This window comes from Cucurbita pepo, chromosome LG19 (assembly GCF_002806865.2).
Source record: "Cucurbita pepo subsp. pepo cultivar mu-cu-16 chromosome LG19, ASM280686v2, whole genome shotgun sequence".
NCBI lineage: Eukaryota > Viridiplantae > Streptophyta > Magnoliopsida > Cucurbitales > Cucurbitaceae > Cucurbita > Cucurbita pepo.
Window position 1 is genome coordinate 6,778,306 of NC_036656.1, and position 22,525 is coordinate 6,800,830.

The following is a 22,525-nucleotide window of genomic DNA, read 5'->3' on the forward strand; positions in this document are numbered from 1 at the left end:
TTTTTTTTTTTTTTTTTTTTTTTTTTTTTGGGGTGGGGGGGAATTTAGACTGGTTTGCATCTGTTAACTGCGAACACCGGAAGCGATCAATCGACGGTGGATGATGGGATTTCATCGGATGGAGAAGATAAACGAGCCAAGAACGAGGTGAATTGAACCCCCAAAAAACACCAAGCAATTTTTAATTTTAATTTGATGGGATGGTGGGATTATATTGATTTTATGGTGTGCAGCTAGCGCAGCTTCAAGTGGAGCTTCAGCGTATGAACGCTGAGAATCACAAGCTGAGGGACATGCTAAGCCATGTGAGAAACAACTACACTACCTTACAAATGCATATCTCCACCTTTATGCAACAGCAACAGCAACAGCAACAGCAACAAAATCAGGCCTTGGAATCCGCTCATGAACGACAGGTAACTTTTCAAAAAATAAAAAATCAAATGAATTAAACTGAATTGAATATTAAATTAACACATCCTCATGTTTCAGCCCACGGAAAAGCACGATCAAGTTGGGAAGGTGGTAATTCCGAGGCAATTTATGGATCTGGGACCCAGTGGGAAGACAGGGGAAGGCGATCATGAATTATTCCATTCATCATCGGATGAAAGAACTGGTTCTGGGTCTCCGTTGAACAACACAGAAACCGCCTCCAAAAAGAGCACCGGAAGAGACCAGGAAATGGGTCCTTCCGATCAGGAGAATTCCAATTTACGATCAGATGGAAAAAGATCCATGGGCAGAGAAGAAAGCCCAGAGTCAGAATCTCACGGGTGGGGTGGTCCTAATAAAGCCCCCAGATTGAACTCTGCTTCTAAACCACTTGATCAACAATCCACCGAAGCCACCATGAGAAAAGCCCGTGTCTCAGTCCGTGCTCGATCAGAAGCTCCCATGGTGCGTGTAATTTTTGTCTTTTTGGAACTGAATTGTTTTGTGAGGTTTTAATTTGAATTCAATCCACGCAGATTTCTGATGGGTGTCAATGGCGAAAATATGGCCAAAAAATGGCTAAAGGAAACCCCTGTCCACGGGCGTATTATCGGTGCACAATGGCAGTGGGTTGCCCTGTTCGGAAACAAGTATGTATTTTTATTGTTTTTAACTAAATTAATCGTCTTTTTCTAATCAAAGTTTGGAGCTTTTTATCTTATTTATTTACTTTTTCTTACTTTTAGGTTCAACGTTGTGCTGAAGACACGACTATATTGATAACAACCTATGAGGGTAACCACAATCACCCACTTCCGCCGGCTGCGATGGCCATGGCATCCACCACGACGGCGGCGGCTAGCATGTTGTTGTCAGGGTCCATGTCAAGTGCGGACCATAATCTAATGAACCCAAATTTATTGGCTCGAGCCATACTCCCATGTTCCTCAAGCATGGCTACAATTTCAGCTTCGGCTCCATTTCCAACCATCACATTAGACCTCACTCACACCCCGAACCCATTGCAGTTCCAAAGACCAGCACCCACGCCGTTCCACGTGCCGTTCGAAGCCGGACAACCACCGTCTGCCGCCGCCCAATTGCCGCAGGTTTTGGGGCAAGCGCTATACAATCAATCAAAATTCTCGGGGCTACAGCTCTCTCATGATATGGGAGCCAATTCCTCCCATCTGGGTCACCACCAAATTTCACAACCGACCGTGGCATCATCCCAGCCTAGTGGTGCTTCTTTTGCCGACACGTTAAGTGCCGCCACCGCCGCTATCACCGCGGATCCGAACTTCACAGCCGCTCTAGCCGCCGCTATCTCCTCCATCATCGGCGGAGCTCATTCAAATAATAACAACACCACCCCCACCAATACTACGTCTACATCAAACAACAACGGAAGCAGCAACAACAACACCAACAACACCAAAATTAGCAGTTTCCCAGGAAAGTAGATTAAATTAAATTAGAGGCAATAGAGTTACACGTTGATTAAATCTTTTTTGTTCTTGTTTTTGTTTTGATGATGTCCATCATGGGGGATAACATGTCCATACTTTTTTTTTTATTTTTGTTTTAATTTGGGGGGAAATTTACGAACACGACGACTTCATTATTCTTTCCAATTGTTTCATTTTGAATAAAATTACAAATATAGATGTGAATGCAAAATATTAAATAAAAATGAGGAAAAGAAAAGAGAAGAAAAATCCAAGTGTAGATGGACAATGTCTATGTCCAAGTTGTTTGGTTTAATCCATGTTGGTCCATTAATTTCAAAGAGTTGAATAAGAAAGGTTGGGGAAGAAAACAAAGAATAATCGTCCAGTGGGTAGCATATTCCAAGTCTTCCAGTCAATCAAATACGGCCAACTCCATTTTGACACGCAAAAAAGGATATCATATCCAATCAATCCATACACCAAAACACAACTTCCAAACAACACCATGGTTCCTAATTATCTTATTCAATACCCCATTTCAAACATGATCAAACCCTAATTTATATATATATATATAAAATAAATAAATAAAAATAAAAAGTCTTCTTCCGATGCACATGCAGACACGTGAATCCCGATTTCTGATTTTATATAGTTTTCTTCTGACTGCAAAGATTTCCATGTCTTCTTAAATTTATTGTAATTATTGATTGCTATGCAAAACCCCGCTTTCTTTGTCCAAACAAACAAAGATCTCAGTCGGAAAACAAGGCGGTGGTGGTTGGCTTAGCAGACACACACCCATCAAACTGTCACTCACTATCCTTTTTTAACTGTAATTTAAGGTTAATTTTATGAATTTATATCAATACCTCTTTATTTATTGGCCCTAATTATGATTTATTTAACACCTTTGTCTACAAACTTATATTACTTTAATTATTTTAAAATCAATTTCTAAAAAGTTGAAAAATCTTATATATTTACTTTTAGGTGTATAATTTTATGTAATTTATTCATATTCACTTTAAATTAAAATGGGATAAAACCTTAATTTGATACACATTTAAGGGAAAAATCAAAATGGAAGTCTATGGTTTCACAATTCATATACTATATAATGCAAAGTAGATGTGACATATTGATGACATCTAAGGGCTAGTTAAAGGTTTGTCCTGTAGTGGTGGCAAAATGAAAGTTTTATTTATTATTTATTATTTTATTTTCCTAGACAAACAAAAAGACAAAAGCTTATCCTCTTAACCCTCCAAAATTTGTGTTTCAGTGTCTCATCAAAACCTTATCCATTTGAAACTCGACCTAGGTAATAAGTTAGGTCAATCGACATAGGTTATATGTCACAGGTTAGGTCAATTCACTTTCCTTTGAAGAGATGGTTAGATAAAATAAATTTGGTAAAGAATGCAAATTTTTATTTAAATATGAATTTTTCTTGAAATTGATATAATTTTATGAAAAAAATCACCAATGATTACTAAATATAAGTTATTTACTCATTTTATGAATTGCCCTTTTTATCTTTTTTTTTTTTTAATTTTATATTGGGCCATGAATTTCCGCAGATCGGCCCAATTCAATCTCTTTTATTGATACATGGGCCCATTATTGACCCTCTAGTTTTATAAACAGTCCGACCTTGCCCTATTTTTATTTTTTTTTTATTTTTAATTGTTCGACATGGACGATGTTCTTGTTGGTGGTGAAGCAAGTGGTATGTTCCCTTCAGTTATGTCGGTTTTGGGTGTGATCGTCACATTTTGTGTAACTTGCTTTTAACTTGAGGAACATGATATGTATGCAGAATATTGTAGTGGGTTGATTTAGGAGAATATAAAAATGTTTGTTTTCTTCAAACTTTTGCTGTAATAGCGGCCATGGCATCATGTAACTGGTACTACTGAAGGGTTTCCTTTGTTATCTTGGCATATAATGCAAGGCACTTGTTTCACAACATGGACAGGCTATTATGGATTTGCTTTTAGCCAAGGTAAGTCCTATCATTTACTTTGTTAACATTGTAGTTATCTCTAACAGCCAGATTAAGGTCTTGTTTTCACTTTCCACCCACAGGCACTAACATGTGTAACCATCAAAGTCCAGGCACTAACATGTGTAACCATCAAAGTCTAGCCGATACTGTCTTCTTTAGATTTTTTCTTCTATATTTTCTCTCAAGGTTTTTAAAACATATCTATTAGGGAGAGATTTCGATATCTTTATAAGGGATGCTTTGTTTCCCTCTTCAACTGATGTGCGATCTCACAATCCATGCCCCCAGCGTCTATTAGGGAGAGGTTTTTGTACCCTTACAACGAATGTTTCGTTTCCCACTTGAACCGATGTGAGATCTCACAATCTACTCCTCTTGAAGGTCCAGCCTCCTCGTTAACACACCACATGCCGGTTAGAGAGAGGTTTCCCCACTTTTACAAAGAATGTTTTGTTTTGTTTTCCTCTTCAACTGATGTGACATCTCACAATCCACCCTCATTGGGAGCCTAACATCCTTGCTAGCACACCCCCTGGTGTCTGGCTCTGATACCATTTGTAACAGTCCAAGCCCACCGTGTTCCCCTCTCCAACCGATGTGGGATCTCACAATCCACCCCTCTTGAGGGCCAATGTCCTCGATAGCACACCGCCCGATGTCTGACTCTAATACCATTTGTAACAGCACAAGCCCATCGTGTTCTCCCTCCAATCAATGTGGGATCTCACAATCCACCTCCTTGGGGCCAGCGTCCTCACTGGCACACCATTCAGTGTCGGGCTCTGATATCATTTGTAATAGTCTAATCTCACCACTAGCTGATATTGTTCTCTCTGTGATTTCACTTCTAGGCTTCCCCGTAAGGTTTTAAAACGTGTCTATTAGGGAGAGGTTTCCACACCCTTATACGGAATGCTTCATTTCACTCTTCAACCGACGTAGTCTATAGAATATATGTTCCAAAATTGAGGCGTGCACCTTTGATGGAAACTATGGTGGGAGGTAGTCAAAAAATGCTTCACCGAAGACAGAGTCATTTTTCTGCAATCTGTTGACTGCTTTTGCTCTCTGTTGCACAAAAGATCAATTTTATTAACTCATGGTTGGTGATTGAAACCAGTACTAAAACTGAGAGTGTGCTGAATGAAAAAGATGGTAGAGCATCTGGCAGTGTCTCCGATGCTATGTGCTCAGCCTGCAAGATGGCGGTCTCCCGGATGCAAGACAAGCTGAAGCAGAACAAAACTCTGAGAACATAGCATTGATTATGTGAATGAGGTGAATCAGTTCTGTTACCATCTAACTCACCTATCGACTATCCATCTTCAGCTAACTCGTCTTTCATGCTTTTGCAGTTATGTGATCAAGGGTTGAACCAAGTTGCAGCATTGGTTGACTGTGAACGGATCCCTCAATTGCCTACTGCCTCCTTCACCATTGGTGGCACATCTTTTGTTCCTACTTGTGAACACAACAGTACTCTCTCCAGATGGATGAGGGACCTGCAGCTCACTGGATTCATACCTATGGACGCTCCTCCTCCTCGTGGATCCATCTTCTTGTTCTCTTGCATTTTCTTTGAACTCAGAATCATGTCTCTTTAAGATGATGATTCATCTCATTGATTGATTTAATATCGTTTGGTGAAATATGGTTCTCAATACAGGATCTCTTTGGAGGACATCGCATTTGTGGGCTCAAATTTTAATACAACACTCAACATGTTCATTCTAAAAGACTTAAATGACATTAGGGTAGGGTCCAAGCAAGAGCACACCTTTACAAAGAATGTTTCGTTCTCCTCTTCATAAGATCTCACAATCTACTAAGAGCTCAGCATCCTTACTGGTACGTTTGTCAATCCGTATGGGATCTCATATATGGCTTTTAAGGATTCAATGGTGTTGAGAATAGTAGTCAGTAAAATGAATGTGGGCAGTTTCAAAGACCAGAGAGGATGAAACTAAAAGAGTGTTAAGTAAGCAGAGAAAGAGGGAAAAGGAAGGCCAGTTGAATGATTAATGCAGACGCAAGGAGCGGTTACGCAAGCATTCAAATGGCTTTGTGTATAGAATAATTGTTGATTGGGGTGTGAGTCAGATGAGATGTGTGCTGAACTTTTGTGTCAAAAGGTAACAAAAAAAATGGGTTAAGGGTAAGGGAACTGCGTGGTTTTGGTTGGAGGATACACAGTTCAAAAGCTTTAAGAAGGTGATACCCTGACGCTGCCTCCACTCCACCACCCCCCACCTTTGCTTTTCCTTCCTTCTTTTTCTGGTTTTTTTTTTTTTTTTTTTTTTTAAACTTTTCAGCGTTTCTTTGCCGCCAATTCAAGTAACCTATAACCCTCTCTCAATTCACGCTTATTCTTCTCACCTAACAATTCTCTTCTTTTTCTTTATGTTTCCCATCAACAGTTTTTTAAAAACTCGCAGACAAAGCTTCGAATTTTGTCCAATGGATAATTATTGGGAAAGAAAAAACAAAAACTTTGAAAACCCCATATTTAAAATAAGATTAGGTTTCATGAACCAAAATTATGCCCATAACAAAGAATTAAACAGTATTTAATTGAGCGGCAAGGGATAAGGTGGGTTGGGTAAGCATCGTTCTGTAGTGTTAGGCTCATCATAATCAATTATTAATGAGAGAGGTTTAGATTTATAGTTACAGTTGTATTAATTATTCATAAAGTAAGGCTTCAAGAAAGGCAAGGTCGTTGTTTAGATTAAAGAATTTAAATTACAACGAAAACATTATACCCATCATTCCTCATCCAAAAGGAAATTAATTAAAAAACAATGCTTTGGAAGAATATCCTCTCCGATGGGTTATTTTACAACTAATTACAGATGAAGAGCACCATAATCAACGTGATTAAATCAACTGAGCATGTGATGCCATGTGAAAATTTGCATTGGCGTAACCTCTTCAATTACATTAACTACATTACCTAAATCACCGCCGCTCAAAAGTTGCCATTATCCTTCTCCTTTGTCGCTGCTGTGATTGGGGTTGATCAAAAAGAAGAAGACGGCGGCCGTCCATTGGCTACAATGTAAGGGATAAAGTCTCTAAAAGGTCAAGCCAAAGAGAACCGAATAACTTGTTCTCATCAATTTTCAATTTTTAAAAAAACCCAATTTGCCAACTCAATTTTACTCATCAAAGAAACCATTTTTAAATGATTTCCAACATTGTAAATTTACAATATAAAAGCTCCCTCTTTTTCTCATGATCTGATCCATCGCACCCACCTCTGGTTTCTCAATGGAGTGGACAAGAGGTCGGGTAATCGGCTGCGGCTCCTCTGCCGCGGTCTCTGTCGCCACTGATCTCCGGTCTGGCCAACTGCTGGCGGTTAAATCAGTTGAGTTCGACCGCTCGGATTTTCTTAAGAGGGAACAGAGGATTCTTTCGCAATTGAATTCTTCGCGTGTTATAGCTTGTAAGGGATTTGATGTTACGTTGGAAAATGGGAATTTGATGTGCAATCTTTTGATGGAGTTTGCGTCTGGTGGGTCGATTTTGGATGCGATGGAAGCGGCTGGTGGCCGGTTAGATGAGGCGACGGCCCAATTCTATACTCGAGAGATTTTAAGTGGGCTCGAGTATGTTCATTCTAATGGTGTGGTGCATTGTGACATTAAGTGTTCTAATATTTTGGTCGGGGAAGATGGGATTAAGATTGCGGATTTTGGTTGCGCGCGGCGGGTGGAGGAGGTTTCCGGTGGAAATTTGGCTGGAACGCCGATATTCATGGCGCCGGAGGTGGCACGTGGAGAAAAACAGGGGTTTGCAGCTGATGTTTGGGCAGTGGGCTGCACAGTGATCCAGATGGTGACCGGTCGAGCTCCGTGGGAGGATGTGTCGGATCCAGTGGCCGCCATTTACAGAATTGGGTCCAGCGATGACTTGCCGGAGATTCCGAGATTCATGTCGGAGCAGGGCAAGGAGTTTTTGCGGCGGTGTTTGATCAGAGACCCAGAAGAACGGTGGTCCGTAAGTGAGCTCTTAAAACACCCTTTTGTTCACGAGCAGAAATCTCGTCCCAAACAGAATCCAAGAACACCGACGAGCATTTTGGAGCAAGGATTATGGAACATGATGAACGATTTGGAAACAGTTCAAAGTCCGATCAGACCAAAATTTTACAGAACGCCATTGCAGAGGATCCAGCAACTGAGCGAAGTGTCCAAATTTCAGTCTTTTGGAATACCCAATTGGGAGAGCAACGAAGATTGGGTAACAGTGAGAAGCAAAGACATGGAAGAAGAAGAAGAAGACAGAGAAAAAAGAGATTTCATTTCTGAATTGGAATTGCCCTGTTCCTCTGAAGCCATGGCAACGACAACACAAAATGGAGCTGGTGATCAAAATTATACAAGAATTAGTAAAAGCAGTGATTATTGTTGCAAAAAAATCAACTTTCCTATGTCCTCTGTTTTCAGCCAGATTGTATCATTGAACATTATTAATTTTTGCAATAATAACAAATTATGTTATGTCATTTCTTTGCTTCTTGTGTTTCTATCCGCCAGTTCAGTTCATCTTACATCTTTTAGATATAATGAATTCATTTTGGTTTATCACAATATTGACGAAAATGTCACCGAAAGTTGCCCATAATTTATAGTAAGATGAAGTTCATATTTAATTGGAAGAGTGGTGCATGAAAGTAAAGCATATGGTTGAGAAATCAAAGCGTGAAGTTCTGTGCATTAATGATACTTGTCTATGCCTAGTTTGAATTTTGAAGTTGATTGACAGAGCCATCGGAAAAGAATAAATCAGGGCTTGTTTTAAAATGTAACTTAACAGCAAAGCCAAGCCGACAATAATGTCCGCGCAAACTTTTTCACTGTTAAAGTAGTCAAAGCCGACAACAATGATGCTCAGGTTCAGCACAAATCGCCCATATTTTGGATCTGAGGGGGTTTCCTTTGGTTTGTGCTGCAGTTCTCTGGCTCCACAATAAACAGAGTTACAAGCTTTTCCATCAAAATGATTTCAAGGCATCGAATCAAATGATATGTCCTAAGAATGAGCTTTTCAGAAGCCAAATTCTTCATGGATGGTTAAAGCAAAATATGAAGAAAAAAAGAAATAGCCACAGAAAAATGACAGAAGCAGACAAGGTGTATTCTATTACAAACCTGAACTTATCACAAATTTTCTTTTTAATAAAATCCAATCTTGTTTCAGTGTTTTACCTTCCTACTTTAAACAGAGACAACAAGCCAAAAATCCCATCTTCTTTTGCCATTGTGCATATAGAAGTAAACAGCCATCAGCAACCCATCATGGAGTATCTAGGTCCTAAATAATACGAGGGGAAATGGAAGCACAAAGCTTGAAGTGAAATTCATTAAGCAATATGGGATTCCTTAGGAATTCTTCTTGCTTCCCGATCGAGACAATCTGTGATCTATAGATTGTATCTGGCTCCGAAGGTTCTGATTTTCCTCGAGCAAACGGTCGTACTCGAGCAGCAACCCTTCAGATTGCTTCCTTAGAGCAACTACATTGGCTTCTGAAGTAGTTATATCTTTGGTCTTTGAGTCAAGTTCCAATTCCAACTGTTTGAGTCTTGTCTGCAGGGTAGTCCCTTCTTCTTCCAATGCCTTGATCTCCTCCGACTTGCTAACTTTCCCGTCCTCCATCACTCTGCTCTGCTTTTTGATAGCTTCCATGCCTTTCCTCCGTAGACGCAGCTCTCTCATATAATGATGTAATCTATCAATCATAAGTGCCAGGAATAGAGAGCCCCCTGCAACCAAATTGTCCACCTAGTTCAGTGAACCCCAGAACTCACCATTCATGAGCTATGTAGCATTCAGCATTCAAAACCAATAATAAGCTTTTATTAAATCACCATTCATGTGATGATTCTGTTAAACCATGATGAAGTTAACTAATAAGCTGAAATAAAGATATTAAATCCTTTTGTAAACATATCTTTAAATCAATGCATTTCAGAGTCTTCACACCATTAGATAGATTGTGTTCACATTATAGTTATGAAAAATGAGAAAAAAGATAGCCAAACAGATCGATTAAAGAACCACAAACTTTGACAAGCTGATGTCACTGATGAAACAGTGACCAAGGTTAAATCAAGGAGCTCAAAACACCACAACACCAAATGAGCAACAGAGTAAGATGTACTGATACTCTTTCAGAAGCTAAGCAAATCTAATCAATTCAGGCCATTCCAATTCTCAATCCAATTCTTCAACTATTCTCAAACAGATCATTTCCAGGAACAATCCACATTCAAGAGCCAAAACCAAATTCAGGTACAGAAAAATCAATTGAGTTTAAATGGCCATATGGGTCGAAAAATTCAATCCAAAACACGCAAGAAAAATGAAAAGTTTCGGCTTACCCATGAGCGTGGCCTCGAGAAGATGCTTGACCATGAGAACCTGATCGGTGGGGTTGACGGCACCGTCATCGATCCAACGCTTCCGGATCGTAACCATACTGTAAACACTGGAAAGCAGAACAATAAGAACGGTTCCGGTGACAGTCTTCACCATAATAGGGCCACGTCCGCGCTTCAGGCGATCGACGGTCAAGATCACAAGCTTCCTCAAAGGGGTTTTGAAGGAGAAGAGCAATATGAGAAGCATCTCCGATAGAATCACCGTAAAGAGTAGCTGAATCATTTGGAGAAATGAAGATTGGATTTACAGATTTTGGATCTTGGGTAAGAGGGAACAGTGATGGGTGAGATTTAAGATGTGAAAAATGATGGACCCAGAAAGGGGGGCGTGCCCAAAAATGATGAGATGGGTTGTGTTGTGGAATGGAAGCAATGGAGGGAAGGTGGGCGCAATCACTGAGCAGAAGAACGAACCTCCCGAGAACTGAATCTTCAACTAATGGATTTTAAAGAGGAAAAGAAGGAAAAGGGGGAGACTTTGAGAGAGAGATGTCATGGCCTTCCACGTTCTACCTGCTTCTTAATTGATATTTGTCCAGACAAAATGCCAAATTGTATTTATTATTCATTATGCATTATTTTGGTTTAAATTTCATTTTCCCCTTCAATTCTCTGAATTTTGAGAAATAGTAACTATTTTAGTCCTTATTACACTATTTTAATAACATAATAGCAAAGTTGAATGGTCCATTAAAAATAATAATTGTTAAAAAAAATCATATTAAATGATATTTTGTCCCTGAAAATCCAGAGTCCATCTATAATGGTGGCGTTTGCGTAGTAATGAAGAGAATGGGTATAAAGAGGAAGCAACCCAAATGATCAGAATCCTTATGAGTTGCATATAAATATGAATTTGAAAAGCAGAAATTGACTAACCCATTCAGCTTTTCTTGTTCTGTCTCTCTCATTCAAACCCAAATTTGCGAAATTATTGGAAAATGACGCCATTGCTATCCAAAAACAAAACAAAAACTCATAATTGAGCTATAGAAACTAAGAGTCTGCTATGCTGAAAACAGGAGTGTTTAACAATATCAAATTATCATCTTCGTTCATATCTGTTTGGTAGATACTATACTACAAGTATGTCATTTTTATCTTGTTTGATATCGAGTTGGTTTAAGATAATCATTATATACATGATTATCATCGAAATCGACCGTCTCAATCATAATCGTCTTCGAATTTCTATTTCCTGGGTAAAGGTAAACAAGAGGGTGATGATTGGCAGATGCATTTAGTTCAACAATCAAGTTCTGGCACTGGGGAGAAATGCTTACATAAGTACTAAGAAGGAGCATGGATTTCACCTGCCATGGACAATTCATATATATCCTAAACTCCCCTAAGATTTGTTCACCGTCAAGGATTTGGCTCGAAGATTCAAAAATATTCCCCTGAAAACAACCAAAGAATAGAAGTTTGAGGGTGGTTTTAGCAACTGGAGACTGCAAAAGAATCGCCAACCCTTGAAGGGAAAGGAGACCGACAAAGTATACGTACCAAACGAATGCAACCAGGCTATGGAAAATGACACGCAACTGAAGTGGTACGTACTGGTGATTTATCCAACCAACAAATGGCCAGAACTGAAAATTTATAGGTTCTATTAATATGAATGTGTTCTAATGGGATTCAGTGCATTAGAACTGGCCATTAAAAACTGGAAGAGTTGAAAAATAATGCAAAGATGATGAGTGGGAATAGGGAAATACCATCCATGCAGTTAGCTGAACTGACGGGAATTCCTTTTTAACCTTAGCCTTTACCACGACCCAAGGCCTTCCTGCATTTCAATTTCCAGTAGACAGAAGCAAAGATCTTAAGTTCTTCAGTGCTAATCTAACAACTATCTTACAAAGTTCCATCTCAAATCAAAGTTTTTTTTTTTCTTCTTTCATCCTAAGGTTTAAGTGAAGAGTTTGGATAGAGATTAGAACCTTTGGTTGAAGGGAATTCTATAACAGAAGCACGCTAATTTTTAGTAGCTAAAGCTACCAAGATTCATTGCCTTTATTTAAGCTTCTCCTTTTTTCTATTTCCTTTTTTCATGTGCCCACCATCAACTTAAAGCTATTATTGAAATAAATAAAATGGGGTCTGGGAAGTAGATGAACTTTTAGGACAATATTTTACTTATATTTTTAGATGCTTGCTTTTTGAATATGATAAGTTGAGAAGTATACTCACTTTCAATTATCAGTCCGTAATAAACCAAGAAGACAAAGTGGCTCAAAGGAGAGGATGTCAGCTGTTCCACCAGCACCTGAGAACAAAACCAAACAAGTCATATATAAGGAGTTTAACACTTTCACTTATTAAATCCAACATTTGTGACCCACCCCAATGTTGAGGATAATAAAGCTTATACTTAAAGTGAAAATATCATAGCATTGTGGAGGGTTGTGGTTTCTAACACCCAACACCCATATCTCGCTTAGTTCATTGCAAATGTACTTATAAATCTCAAATTGGGTCGAACAATAGACCATGACTATGTGATAACCTTTGTTGGGGAAATTCCAATAATACAACAGTTTATCTTGATGATACTATTATCCCTCTTCAATACAGCCATACGATCATTTAAATAATGTAGGTTACCAATAGAATCTAATGGGATCTCATGATAGTACGGTGCTGCTCTTATTCAATAGCAAACATCAAATCAATTACTCCCAATTCTTGGTACAAAAGAAGGAATAAATGGAAGCAGACAGTGTACCTTCTTGGCAACTGTTTTTGAGTCTCTTTTCCCCTGGAAGATCTTTTCAAGTATTTGGTGAAGAAAATGGCCAAATGGTCCAAGGTAAAGACATCCATAAAGCTGCATGAGCCAATCATGAGCAAGAACCAATGTTTCTTTCAACAATAAACACAAGCATGGAAGACAAATAAACTACTATCCAATTTCAGTGAACATATGCATATAAACCCATAAAATAGGAGGTTGTCAAAACGGGCTTATTGAATACTCATCAAAGATTATGCATTCAAACTATTCTTTTTGTATAGAAGGGAGATGATTTGCAGCAAATGTTAAGACTGTTCAGAATGCACCTGGAGAGGACCGTACCACTTTGAGAAGAATTCGTCTCAACTGAAGTTTCTGTATGCCAGTAAGCTTCTGGGAAGTCACATCGCTTATCGCAATCAATACTCCTGAAGTGATTACCTGATTCAACAAAAGAACACATCTAACAAGACTGCCTTAACAAGAATGGCGTAGCTTAAGCCTTAAATAGAAAGGAGAGAATCTTCACAGAACTGGAACCCAAAGGACTTTTCAATGAATTAAAGTATGCTAACAGACGAGATCAATCTCAATTTATTGAGTAACATCTAAGTATTTGAAAAATTAAGGCTCAGTTTCATAACAATTTGGTCTTTTAATCTTGAAAATTAAGCCAATAACTATTACTTCCACCAACCCAAGTAAGTCCCTTCATCAGTGAAAATCGAAGAGACACTTTTTTACTCTTTCCCAGCAAGGTACAGGTTCAGTAGACGCTGAAGTAGATAACGGGAGTTGAGTGACATAAAAAAAAAACGGGTTGGGACAAAACAAAATTGGGTCTGATTTATCTTCCACCGTAATTACTTAAGGGTTTCAGCTTCCATAATCCCCGTCGCTATAAACCTCACTGAACGGAACTGATTAAGAGCTTACAAAATTCCAGTAGCGAGACATCTCAGTATAAAGGAAAGGGGAAATCACCTTGGTTCTCAAAGGATGCTGGTAAAGCTGCGAAACATACTTCTCAAACGCCTTCTTCGCAAGAGACATTGCTTCTTTCTTTGCTTCTTCTCCCAGCGATGAAGGTTTGAGTTAACACTCTCCGTTTTCATCACTGTAGTTCATCAAATCTTATCGTCCGCTTCTTCAAAATATCTGTGGCTCAACGGGGGGCCACATGGTTGCCAACAACCCCCAAAACACGAGGGAAAATGAACCAAGAGATCGCGGTCATTTGGGGCAATCTCATTCTAACCAGCCCGGTCAAGAATTATCATCCCCTCCGCATTTGACAGTAATACGACGTCGTTTCACCCATTACAATAGAATAGAGAGGAGATATAATATTTTTCAACGAATGAAAAGAGGGAACGAGTCAGGAGTCAGCAAGCGGGCCAAGTCTATTCAGCCCCGTCTCTGAATTTCTTCGTATCTGAATTCTGACCCTTCAATTCGTATACTCTATAAAACCACCCCACCACCATTGCCACTCCAATTCAACAAGCTCTGTAATTCTTCCAACAATGGCTTCCTTACCAGCTTCATCTCTCCTCTCATCTTCCTCTTCTTCAAGAAGAACAATTATCCAAGCTGCAATCCACGTCCCAAAGCTTCCCAATCTCAGAATCTCAGTTCCCAGCCTCCCTAAAACTTCCACCAACTCCATTAAACTCATTGAACAGCTTTCCTTGAATGAACCCATCAATGTCATTCCCAGCGAATCCCCTTTCACGTCCACAGCACACCTCCACGCTATCTTACAGGCAGTAGCCGACCGGGTCGAAATGCACAACAACATTGGCCAACAGCGAGATAATTGGAATTCCCTTTTGCTTCATTCCATTAACGCGATCACTCTTACCGCCTCCGCCCTGGCAGCCGGTGCATCCGCTGCCGGAGCTATTGGCGCTCCTCTTTTGGCTTTGAAATTGTCGTCGGCTCTGCTTTTCTCTGCCGCAACAGGGATGTTGGTGATGATGAACAAGATCCAGCCTTCACAGCTGGCTGAGGAGCAACGAAATGCGGCTAGATTGTTTAAACAGCTCCAAAACCAAATCCAAAGTTTGATTGTGGTTGGAGCTCCCACTCAAACTGACGTCGATTCCACCATGGCAAGAGTCTTGGCGCTTGATAAAGCATACCCACTTCCATTACTTGGTGCAATGCTCGAAAAATTTCCGAAAACCTTCAAGCCGGCTTCATGGTGGCCTAATTCTTCTAATTACAAAGCTAAGACGAAGAATGAAAGGGCCCATTTTGATGGAAAGCAACATGAAAGGTTTAATGGATGGAGTGATCAACTTGAGGCCGAAATGAGAGAGGTAGTTGAAATCATAAAGACAAAAGACGCAGAAGACTATGTCAGACTTGGGAATTTAGCTTTGAAGATTAACAAAACGTTGGCCATCTCGGGCCCTCTCCTCACCGGCATTGCGGCTTTAAGCTCTGCTTTTGTGGGTGATTGGTCAGTGGTGGCAGCGGTGGCCGGATCTTTGGCCGCCGCCGTGAATTCGTTTGAACACGGTGGGCAAATTGGGATGGTGTTTGAGATGTATAGAAACTCCGCCGGCTTCTTCGGGCTATTGGAAGAATCCATTAACGGGACGCTAGAGGAGGCAGATTGGGAGAAAAGGGAAAATGGGCAAGTCTTTGAAACGAAGGTGGCTTTGAAATTGGGGAGAAGCTTATCCCAGTTGAGACAATTGGCTTCTAAATCAGCTGCTGCTAGACAAGAAGGGATTTCCATTGATGAGTTTGCTAGCAAACTGTTCTGATTCTTTTTCATAGAAGTTTTGATTCGTTGATTCTTTGAGATGGGAAATGTTGTGTCCATCCAATCATTTAAAGAGAACAACATTATTTATTTATTTATAATTTACTTAAACTATAATCCTATGGTTTAATTTATATATATTATATATCCAATCATACAAATCATATAAGAACAAATTTCCAATATTTAAAAATACATGATCTCCATTTAAACCTTTTCTAAATTATATAAACCCAATTTGTAATTCAACGAAAAAGAATCGTCCAAAGGATTCGAACTGGGGTGGCGGATAAGCCAAGAAAAGGAAAATAAAAAGGAAAACAAGAGTTTAATTTTATGGGGGTGTTGGGGAACCATTCGAAAAATTGGTGGCTTTGGATTCATTTACGATCATCCCTCAGATTCTTTGTCCACTAAATTACACAGATATTATTATGGAGTTCAATTCCCAAATACATCACTGCTTTGCCTGTCTTTCTCAACTAAATCACAATTGCTTCTTCTTCTCTTCGCATTTGATCTTCATCTACATCTTCACCAGGTTGGTCCCTTCGATTTCTTGCGTAATTTGTCTATCTTAATTTATTAGAATCGGTTTCGGATGTTCTTGATAGATAAAGGAAATGGGCATTAGATTATGGATGTGATTGTTCAAATTCCATGGCCCTAGAAATGAACCTTGTGAAGAAAGAAATGTTAGACAGGATGAGTTTTGTTATTTACTTGCTTGCTTCGTGGCTGGGTCAATGAAGTGTCTTTTATTTGGTAAATAGTAATCATAGTAAGGATGATAATCCCTCTTTGATTTGTATAAATTCCATTTTTGGTGAATGATATTCTTTCGTTCATTCATCAAAATGTATAGAACCCAGTTTTGAACTCCATTGTTGGTGGTGTTTTGGGATTTGATTTTATGTTCTCTTTCCTTTTCAGTTTTAAGGGTTTAGTATCCTTTCTTGCATCTGTTTGAAGGAAGTTGTATAATGGTTCAGTCATGTTGACGGTATATGCTCCGGGAGCTAACAAGAAATTTCTGGCATGTCTAGACTCTATTCCGCTGCTTGAGAATTCTCATGCTAATTCTCTTAGTTCTAGCTCCTCAGTTTCTCTGTGTTCTCTAAGGAGTTCTTGCAACAGCACTCTACACAATCCCTCATCTTTTAAAAGGTGTGGTCAATTATATACTCCTTGTGTTTTGAGCCGTTTCACTTCCAGAAGATGGCTAGTAAGTAGCTATCGAATTCCAGATTGAGTTTTGACATTTTCAGATTCTTATGCCTCAGGATTTGGAATAAATGACATATGTTTCTTTGAATATTTCAGTGCTGCTCGGATAGTTCCCCATCTCCTTCAGATGATGAATATCGCTCTTCACGCAACATAGCTATCAGTTTGTTCAGGCGATATCGGAATTTTGTTGACCGAGGAGGCAGTGACAACCTAAAGGTGCATTCTGTAGTTGAAGTGATCCTTCCTTTTCTAGTGAGATCTGTCTGCTATCTTCTTAAATTAACATGTCTGGTACTTATCAGGATTTCATTAGTGCTGGGGTGAATGCATATGCACTTGGTTGTACTGATGAAGGTTTAAGAAAGGAACTTATTGATATGAAGAAATCTGGTCTTGAAATTGAAGTAATGCAGAGTTGTGGTGGAATCACTGGTTTAAAATCCAAAATTATCTCAGAGGAGGTATGTTACGCCCCATCGATATGAACAAGCTTGTTTCATTGGCTATGCTAATGTTTTTCATGGATATTTCTGTTTGACGTTTATGCAATTTCCTGAATCTCGATTCTTGCTAAACTGCGAAGTTACCTTCATAGAGGGTGTGAATGAAACTTCATTATGTGCCTTTTTCCTTATTTCTCTTTGTGCAGATTGAAGAATGCATTCTGTGGCTGAGCATTGTATTCATCACCATCTTGTGTACACCACAACCAACTGTAGTTAGATGGTCATCTACACCTCCGGTGTCAGATGAAGTAAGGCTACAGTGGAAAGGCTTCTGTGCTCTCATTGCCAATGCATATTATGTGCGAGGCATGGCATGGTAAGGTGCTCTTTATATCATTTCTCACATCTCAATTAGTGTTGTTTGTAAACTGCTCATTCGTAATGAAATGAGCTATTAATTGTATCCATACTAGAGAATAACCATTTAGGCTTTATCTAGACTCCATTTGTTATTTTTTATGAAGGCTGCCTGTAAACACCCTACAACTTGAGCAAATGGCAGTGGTGGGAAGAGCGGAGGAACCTTCAGTTGTTGCTAGCCGAATGCTTCTAGTGTTCACCACACTTGAGGTATGTCTGAAACTGCTACAAGCTCCATGGATTATCCGCTACCAGTATTTCAATACAAGTTATTATGCAGCAATGAGGCATTGAAGTTTCATTATTGTGATATGTGCAGGTAGTTAGTCCACAATGGCCTAAAGTATAGACATGCAGAGATCGTGAATCAGATTTACTCGACCTTTTCTCTGGTTCAATTTGTAGCAAATTTGCAAATTATTCTTGAGAGCCATTTTTTCCTTTCAAATGATATTTATTGTCACAATTCATACATGTCACGATATTCCCATCGGAATAGAATACAGCTCTAATAAATTATTACCATATCTACTACCCCATTATCAGATGTTTGCTTCTCATGAATGCCAATCACAGGTAGAAAATTAATTTTTGCTTCTTCAACCCCTACAGATAATTACATGAACAGTTCTAAGTACTGAACTTCCACGGATCATCGACAATATTATCTGAGAAGTTTGACTTTGCATCTGCATATTTCATCAAATTTGCTCGAAAAACCACAAAATCAGGTATGAGGAAGGAGGAGCTAGAGAACTAGGAAGCATTTCCTGTTGGGACTATTATTCTGATAAAAGATTGTGTTTTTTGCATCTTTGTGCATGGACTGTTATGCATCAACTGCAGAATATGGATATGAGAAATATATTTCATCGGCTAATGCTCCTTTAGGGTATAAATGAAATCTATATCTGTTTCTAATCGCCAACATTCAATCAATTATCCATTCTACATAAAAGGTCAAAATTGATTTGATAAATATACAACAAAAAAGAATTAAAATCACAAATCAGAGGAAGTGGCAAGTGCTGTAGCATCTTTTAATGTTTTCCTTGCACGCCAACGAATTGCAGCTGCAGTTTCTGATGATCCCACCTGTAAAATCAGCAGGAACAAGAAAGAACTCATGAACACAAAGGAGGATAAGTGGATAACGCAATCATGTAAAATGTGACAGGAAAAACAGCAAAGGTGTGATTCATTTCTTCAGCCATAAGCACGTAGTTCAAAAGGCTAAAATCCTGTATTTCTCCTAAAGAATGAAGGAAAGCCCATCTAATGAAATGAAAATGATGGTGGATTTATACACACAGAACGGTTATACTGAATCAATGGTGAACGAATGATCAAAAGGATCTAATATAAAATAGTATGATTTAGAACGCATATCTATGAGGGATCAAAAAGAAAAAATCATTAAGCTGTCATGTACATTTCCATTATATAGAAACTGAAAGGTTACCTTGGATTCCATTATGTAATACTCTTGCCACAAACTAACATCTTGACCATAAGTTGCAAGTGCAGATTCAAATAGCTTTCGAGCACTTGCAAGACCATTTTTATCCCCTGCAGATGCAAGATTGGATTCCAGCTGAATACACGTTCGGTATATAGCAAGCCCTGGATGCGGTAATCCAAGAAATCTGTTGAAACAAGGAAAAAAAGGGTTTTCAGAAACTGAACTGGGAAACTTTGTAAAGCAGATTTCTTATATCATGGAGAACCACTAAACAAAAAATCTTATAAAAAAGGAATTCTCTGGTGTCGAATGACATACTTCTTATACACTTCTCTTGTACGCTGAATTCCATCTTTTTGTAGAACAAAATCAACAATGGCTGACGAGAGTGAGAACCCATCCTCACTGCCACCAGATTTAGCCAATGCTAAAAGAGAAATTTCCACCAATTGGTCAAAATAATGACTTTGATTGGCAAAAAACTTCAGGACCTGAAATGGGTAAACCAAAATAATAAGGGCTCGAGTTCTAATTTCTAATTACCACATCATCTCAAAGTCAAATATTTTGAAGAAATTAAACGTGGACGCTAGAGTGACCCATGCCATGAAATCAGGTTCATCGAAAGATCAACATTGTTTAGCAGAAAACTGAATATATCAGGGTTGCAGATATACCGTTAGCCACAGGCTCCCAGATTCTGAAACTGAAAAATCTCTCAGAATCTCTTTTGTCAGTTCAAAGATGGACGTCAGATCATCCTTACTTGGAGAAGGAGAATCCTTCAAAATGGATTTTATTTCTGTGGAGACTCTCAATACCCATAACTTAACAGAATTCGAAAGTTTTCCACTGCAAAGTCTTTCGGCAAGCTTACATGCTTCATCCAATTTCCCAAGTTGCAAATAAAATGAAACATACTGGCAAGCTAAATCGTCTGTAATATGTCCTAAAGTTAGAGCCTTTTCATACACCATCAAGAGTCGGGAAGTAGTGTTCATAGTACAACTAGATAACCCAGACGATTGTTCTCCCTTAACAGAAGTAATGACGTTCATCAAAAACTCCACATACAAGCTAAACATTGCAGATGAAGGCACATGCTCTAAGCCTTCCTCGTAGACCTGTTGTTGATAAGTATGGAAAAAGCAAGGCAACCTTAGACACTCAATAGAGATAAAGCAGGCACATAAGTCATATGCATAATTTTCATTTAGCATATTTTGTGTAAATAAATATCATACGTCCTTCAAAGCTAGTAATTTTTTAAAATAAAGAAATATTATATGCTTTCTTAAACTACCAATAATCATCAATGAATAAAATGATAGACATAAGATAACTATGCAGAGTTTACATGATTTTGAAATCCATCATGCATAAAATTCGTACCTGGACAGCTTTTTCAATCCGAGAGTTTTCCTTTTTATCACTCATTCCCTGTACATCATCGGGATTATACTGAAGTCTAGCCAGCCAGTCCCAATATTGTGGTTCTGTACCGAAGTCTCTTTTTATATCCTGTAATATTTTAGAGTGCAATTCTTCTGAATGAGCTAAATCCATTGCTTCCAGTATCTCTAAGACACGCTTTCTCAGGCTAAAACTAGAAGGAAGTGCTTCAATTGCACCATTGTAGATAGTTTCTAAAATGTTTGAACCCTGCTCTCGAAACAAATCCAATTTATTCTTCGACTCCGTTTCCCCGACTGATCCATCATTATCTTCTCTATCCTCACCAATTGACATAAATAAATCTTTATTTTCTTCTCTCCACTGTTTATCCTCGGCAGCTTTATTTTCACGGACTAGACTTCCCTCGTCCTCTCCAAGGGCAACCTTTCGAGCCTTCAACTTATTAAGATAAGTAAGTTCCATCCGTAGATATTCAACCCAAAGATCCTCTGAAGTTGGGCAAACCCTCAGACCACTTAACATAAGTGAACGTGCTGCATCCACATTGGTATCATGATCAAACTCCCAAGCAGCAGCATATATCCAGACCCCTGGAACTTTTGGGTGAAACCTAATCAACTGTGCGAGAACCTGGAAAAGTTGGAAGAAAAACGATTGATATCGACACAAATAACTCAACTACCCTCGTATCGTCTCAGTCTACAACAAAAGGCCCAGAAATCAAAATGTACATTAATTTCTCCCCTTCTATGTATAAACATGAACGGAAACTATATTCAATCTGAAAGAGGAATATATTACCTTCTTCATTCTCCCGTTCTTTTGTGCTCTACAAAACTCGAGATAGCGAAACCAAAGATCAATATCACCCTTATACCTAGAAACTGCAAGCCGATAAATGTACAAGATCCTTTTCACACAAGCGAAGTCGGAGGCGGATTTTCTCATCTTTTTATTTCCCTGCTTCTTAAGCTCACGAGATACTGCCTTCTTCCTGAGACGCCGAAGCGAGTCCAAATGGGTCTCGTAATCGATATAGGCCACATAGTCCTGCTTAAGCGGACAAGGTCGTTTGAGACGGTACTCAAACTTGCGCCGCTGCTTTACAATCTCGGCAATCTCTCGCCGGGAGAAGAGGCCACGTTGCTCAAGGTCATCGAGCTCGTCGAGCATGCCCTCGAGTCGGAACTGCACAACGTCCGCCATGGTCGAGCCGGGTAAGAGAGGACTCGGAGGTAATGGAGCTAAACGATGGAGGAGGGCTTCACTCTCGGAGACGGCTTTAGGGCGGCGATACAGAAAGGTTATGAAGAAACGAACAGAACGTCGTAAATGACTTTTGCTTATGGGCCGGCCCATGAAAGATTCTTAAAATATTGAGCCCAATTCTTCGTTATTTTTCCATGTCATTTTTTTTTTCTTTTCGAATTTGAGATCCATTCATCAAATTATTTGCAAATAAATCATTCTTTAAAGAAATTCGATGGATGGAATTATTTCTTGATATTTGATATACTTGTAAATATATTCAGATTTTTCTAGTAATATTTTATTTAACTTATATTAAATTTTGTAAATATACTTGCTGGACGTAAACAACTAAATGTACATTTTAGTATATTCACATTTGGTTTATAATTTTTCAATCTCTTTTTTTAATAATTATAATTTAACAATCATAATTTTTTAAAAA

The 22,525-nt window shown here is 38.9% G+C and overlaps 7 protein-coding genes and 1 long non-coding RNA gene across 14 annotated transcripts in view; 5 read left to right on the top strand and 3 right to left on the bottom strand.

Annotated features, from left to right (window-relative positions):
- The window catches only part of LOC111781174 (probable WRKY transcription factor 31), a 2,921-nt gene extending 816 nt beyond the window's left edge, over positions 1-2,105 (top strand). Inside the window, exons 2-6 of the mRNA XM_023661629.1 lie at positions 49-147; positions 234-416; positions 493-900; positions 972-1,085; positions 1,182-2,105. Coding sequence (XP_023517397.1) covers positions 49-147; positions 234-416; positions 493-900; positions 972-1,085; positions 1,182-1,898 — 1,521 coding nt within the window. The 3' untranslated portion in view covers positions 1,899-2,105. The remainder of the gene's footprint in view (positions 1-48; positions 148-233; positions 417-492; positions 901-971; positions 1,086-1,181) is intronic.
- A 2,809-nt stretch (positions 2,106-4,914) lies between these two features.
- Positions 4,915-5,578, top strand: LOC111782139. Its single transcript, XR_002813063.1, has 2 exons — positions 4,915-5,175; positions 5,253-5,578. It is a non-coding gene; the product is annotated as an uncharacterized LOC111782139 (long non-coding RNA).
- A 1,163-nt stretch (positions 5,579-6,741) lies between these two features.
- LOC111781698 (mitogen-activated protein kinase kinase kinase 18-like) lies at positions 6,742-8,526 on the top strand. Its single transcript, XM_023662386.1, has one exon. It carries the CDS (start codon positions 7,168-7,170, stop codon positions 8,524-8,526), a length of 1,359 nt encoding a protein of 452 aa, XP_023518154.1. The 5' UTR covers positions 6,742-7,167.
- Positions 8,527-9,018: 492 nt separating this feature from the next.
- Positions 9,019-10,869, bottom strand: LOC111781460 (B-cell receptor-associated protein 31-like). Its single transcript, XM_023662050.1, has 2 exons — positions 10,286-10,869; positions 9,019-9,667 (listed from the first exon to the last, which is right to left on the bottom strand). Exons 1-2 carry the CDS (start codon positions 10,566-10,568, stop codon positions 9,285-9,287), a joined length of 666 nt encoding a protein of 221 aa, XP_023517818.1. The 5' UTR covers positions 10,569-10,869; the 3' UTR covers positions 9,019-9,284.
- A 209-nt stretch (positions 10,870-11,078) lies between these two features.
- Positions 11,079-14,326, bottom strand: LOC111781461 (peroxisomal membrane protein PMP22). 7 transcript variants are annotated; one of them, XM_023662055.1, is made up of 8 exons: positions 14,067-14,318; positions 13,425-13,523; positions 13,074-13,175; positions 12,539-12,614; positions 12,064-12,134; positions 11,852-11,937; positions 11,659-11,745; positions 11,209-11,298 (listed from the first exon to the last, which is right to left on the bottom strand). In XM_023662055.1, the coding sequence occupies exons 1-7, from the start codon at positions 14,133-14,135 to the stop codon at positions 11,694-11,696; spliced, it is 555 nt and encodes a 184-aa protein (XP_023517823.1). In that variant the 5' UTR covers positions 14,136-14,318; the 3' UTR covers positions 11,209-11,298; positions 11,659-11,693. The 7 variants fall into 7 exon arrangements, 5 of the variants coding, with proteins under 5 accessions (XP_023517825.1, XP_023517826.1, XP_023517823.1 ...); XR_002812988.1 differs by having other exon boundaries at positions 11,210-11,298; positions 11,629-11,745; XR_002812987.1 differs by lacking the exon at positions 11,209-11,298 and adding an exon at positions 11,356-11,543 and having other exon boundaries at positions 11,629-11,745.
- Positions 14,327-14,395: 69 nt separating this feature from the next.
- On the top strand, positions 14,396-15,892 carry LOC111781459 (probable F-box protein At4g22030). Its single transcript, XM_023662049.1, has one exon. The coding sequence runs from the start codon at positions 14,609-14,611 to the stop codon at positions 15,857-15,859; it is 1,251 nt and encodes a 416-aa protein (XP_023517817.1). The 5' UTR covers positions 14,396-14,608; the 3' UTR covers positions 15,860-15,892.
- A 239-nt stretch (positions 15,893-16,131) lies between these two features.
- LOC111781523 lies at positions 16,132-18,501 on the top strand. Its single transcript, XM_023662171.1, has 7 exons — positions 16,132-16,399; positions 16,792-17,083; positions 17,182-17,304; positions 17,391-17,549; positions 17,738-17,910; positions 18,059-18,164; positions 18,274-18,501. Exons 2-7 carry the CDS (start codon positions 16,853-16,855, stop codon positions 18,301-18,303), a joined length of 822 nt encoding a protein of 273 aa, XP_023517939.1. The 5' UTR covers positions 16,132-16,399; positions 16,792-16,852; the 3' UTR covers positions 18,304-18,501.
- A 327-nt stretch (positions 18,502-18,828) lies between these two features.
- On the bottom strand, positions 18,829-22,121 carry LOC111781522 (U3 small nucleolar RNA-associated protein 6 homolog). Its single transcript, XM_023662170.1, has 6 exons — positions 21,634-22,121; positions 20,809-21,462; positions 20,094-20,540; positions 19,735-19,907; positions 19,417-19,600; positions 18,829-19,049 (listed from the first exon to the last, which is right to left on the bottom strand). Exons 1-6 carry the CDS (start codon positions 22,036-22,038, stop codon positions 18,957-18,959), a joined length of 1,956 nt encoding a protein of 651 aa, XP_023517938.1. The 5' UTR covers positions 22,039-22,121; the 3' UTR covers positions 18,829-18,956.
- Positions 22,122-22,525: the final 404 nt, after the last annotated feature.

Excerpts from the sequence above, each read along its gene's own strand:
- LOC111781698 (XM_023662386.1), top strand. The coding sequence starts at position 7,168 with ATGGAGTGGACAAGAGGTCGGGTAATCGGCTGCGGCTCCTCTGCCGCG.
- LOC111781460 (XM_023662050.1), bottom strand. The coding sequence starts at position 10,568 with ATGATTCAGCTACTCTTTACGGTGATTCTATCGGAGATGCTTCTCATA. Across the intron at positions 9,668-10,285 it reads TCTCGAGGCCACGCTCATGG|GGGGCTCTCTATTCCTGGCA; the intron begins GTAAGCCGAAAC and ends ATTTGGTTGCAG.
- LOC111781461 (XM_023662055.1), bottom strand. The coding sequence starts at position 14,135 with ATGTCTCTTGCGAAGAAGGCGTTTGAGAAGTATGTTTCGCAGCTTTAC. Across the intron at positions 11,938-12,063 it reads TTCAGCTAACTGCATGGATG|TTCTGGCCATTTGTTGGTTG; the intron begins GTATTTCCCTAT and ends ATAAATTTTCAG. Across the intron at positions 11,746-11,851 it reads AGCCTGGTTGCATTCGTTTG|GGGAATATTTTTGAATCTTC; the intron begins GTACGTATACTT and ends GGTTGTTTTCAG.
- LOC111781459 (XM_023662049.1), top strand. The coding sequence starts at position 14,609 with ATGGCTTCCTTACCAGCTTCATCTCTCCTCTCATCTTCCTCTTCTTCA.
- LOC111781523 (XM_023662171.1), top strand. The coding sequence starts at position 16,853 with ATGTTGACGGTATATGCTCCGGGAGCTAACAAGAAATTTCTGGCATGT. Across the intron at positions 17,550-17,737 it reads CCAAAATTATCTCAGAGGAG|ATTGAAGAATGCATTCTGTG; the intron begins GTATGTTACGCC and ends CTCTTTGTGCAG. Across the intron at positions 18,165-18,273 it reads TAGTGTTCACCACACTTGAG|GTAGTTAGTCCACAATGGCC; the intron begins GTATGTCTGAAA and ends TGATATGTGCAG.
- LOC111781522 (XM_023662170.1), bottom strand. The coding sequence starts at position 22,038 with ATGGCGGACGTTGTGCAGTTCCGACTCGAGGGCATGCTCGACGAGCTC. Across the intron at positions 20,541-20,808 it reads GGATTGAAAAAGCTGTCCAG|GTCTACGAGGAAGGCTTAGA; the intron begins GTACGAATTTTA and ends TATCAACAACAG. Across the intron at positions 19,908-20,093 it reads CTGGGAGCCTGTGGCTAACG|GTCCTGAAGTTTTTTGCCAA; the intron begins GTATATCTGCAA and ends TACCCATTTCAG.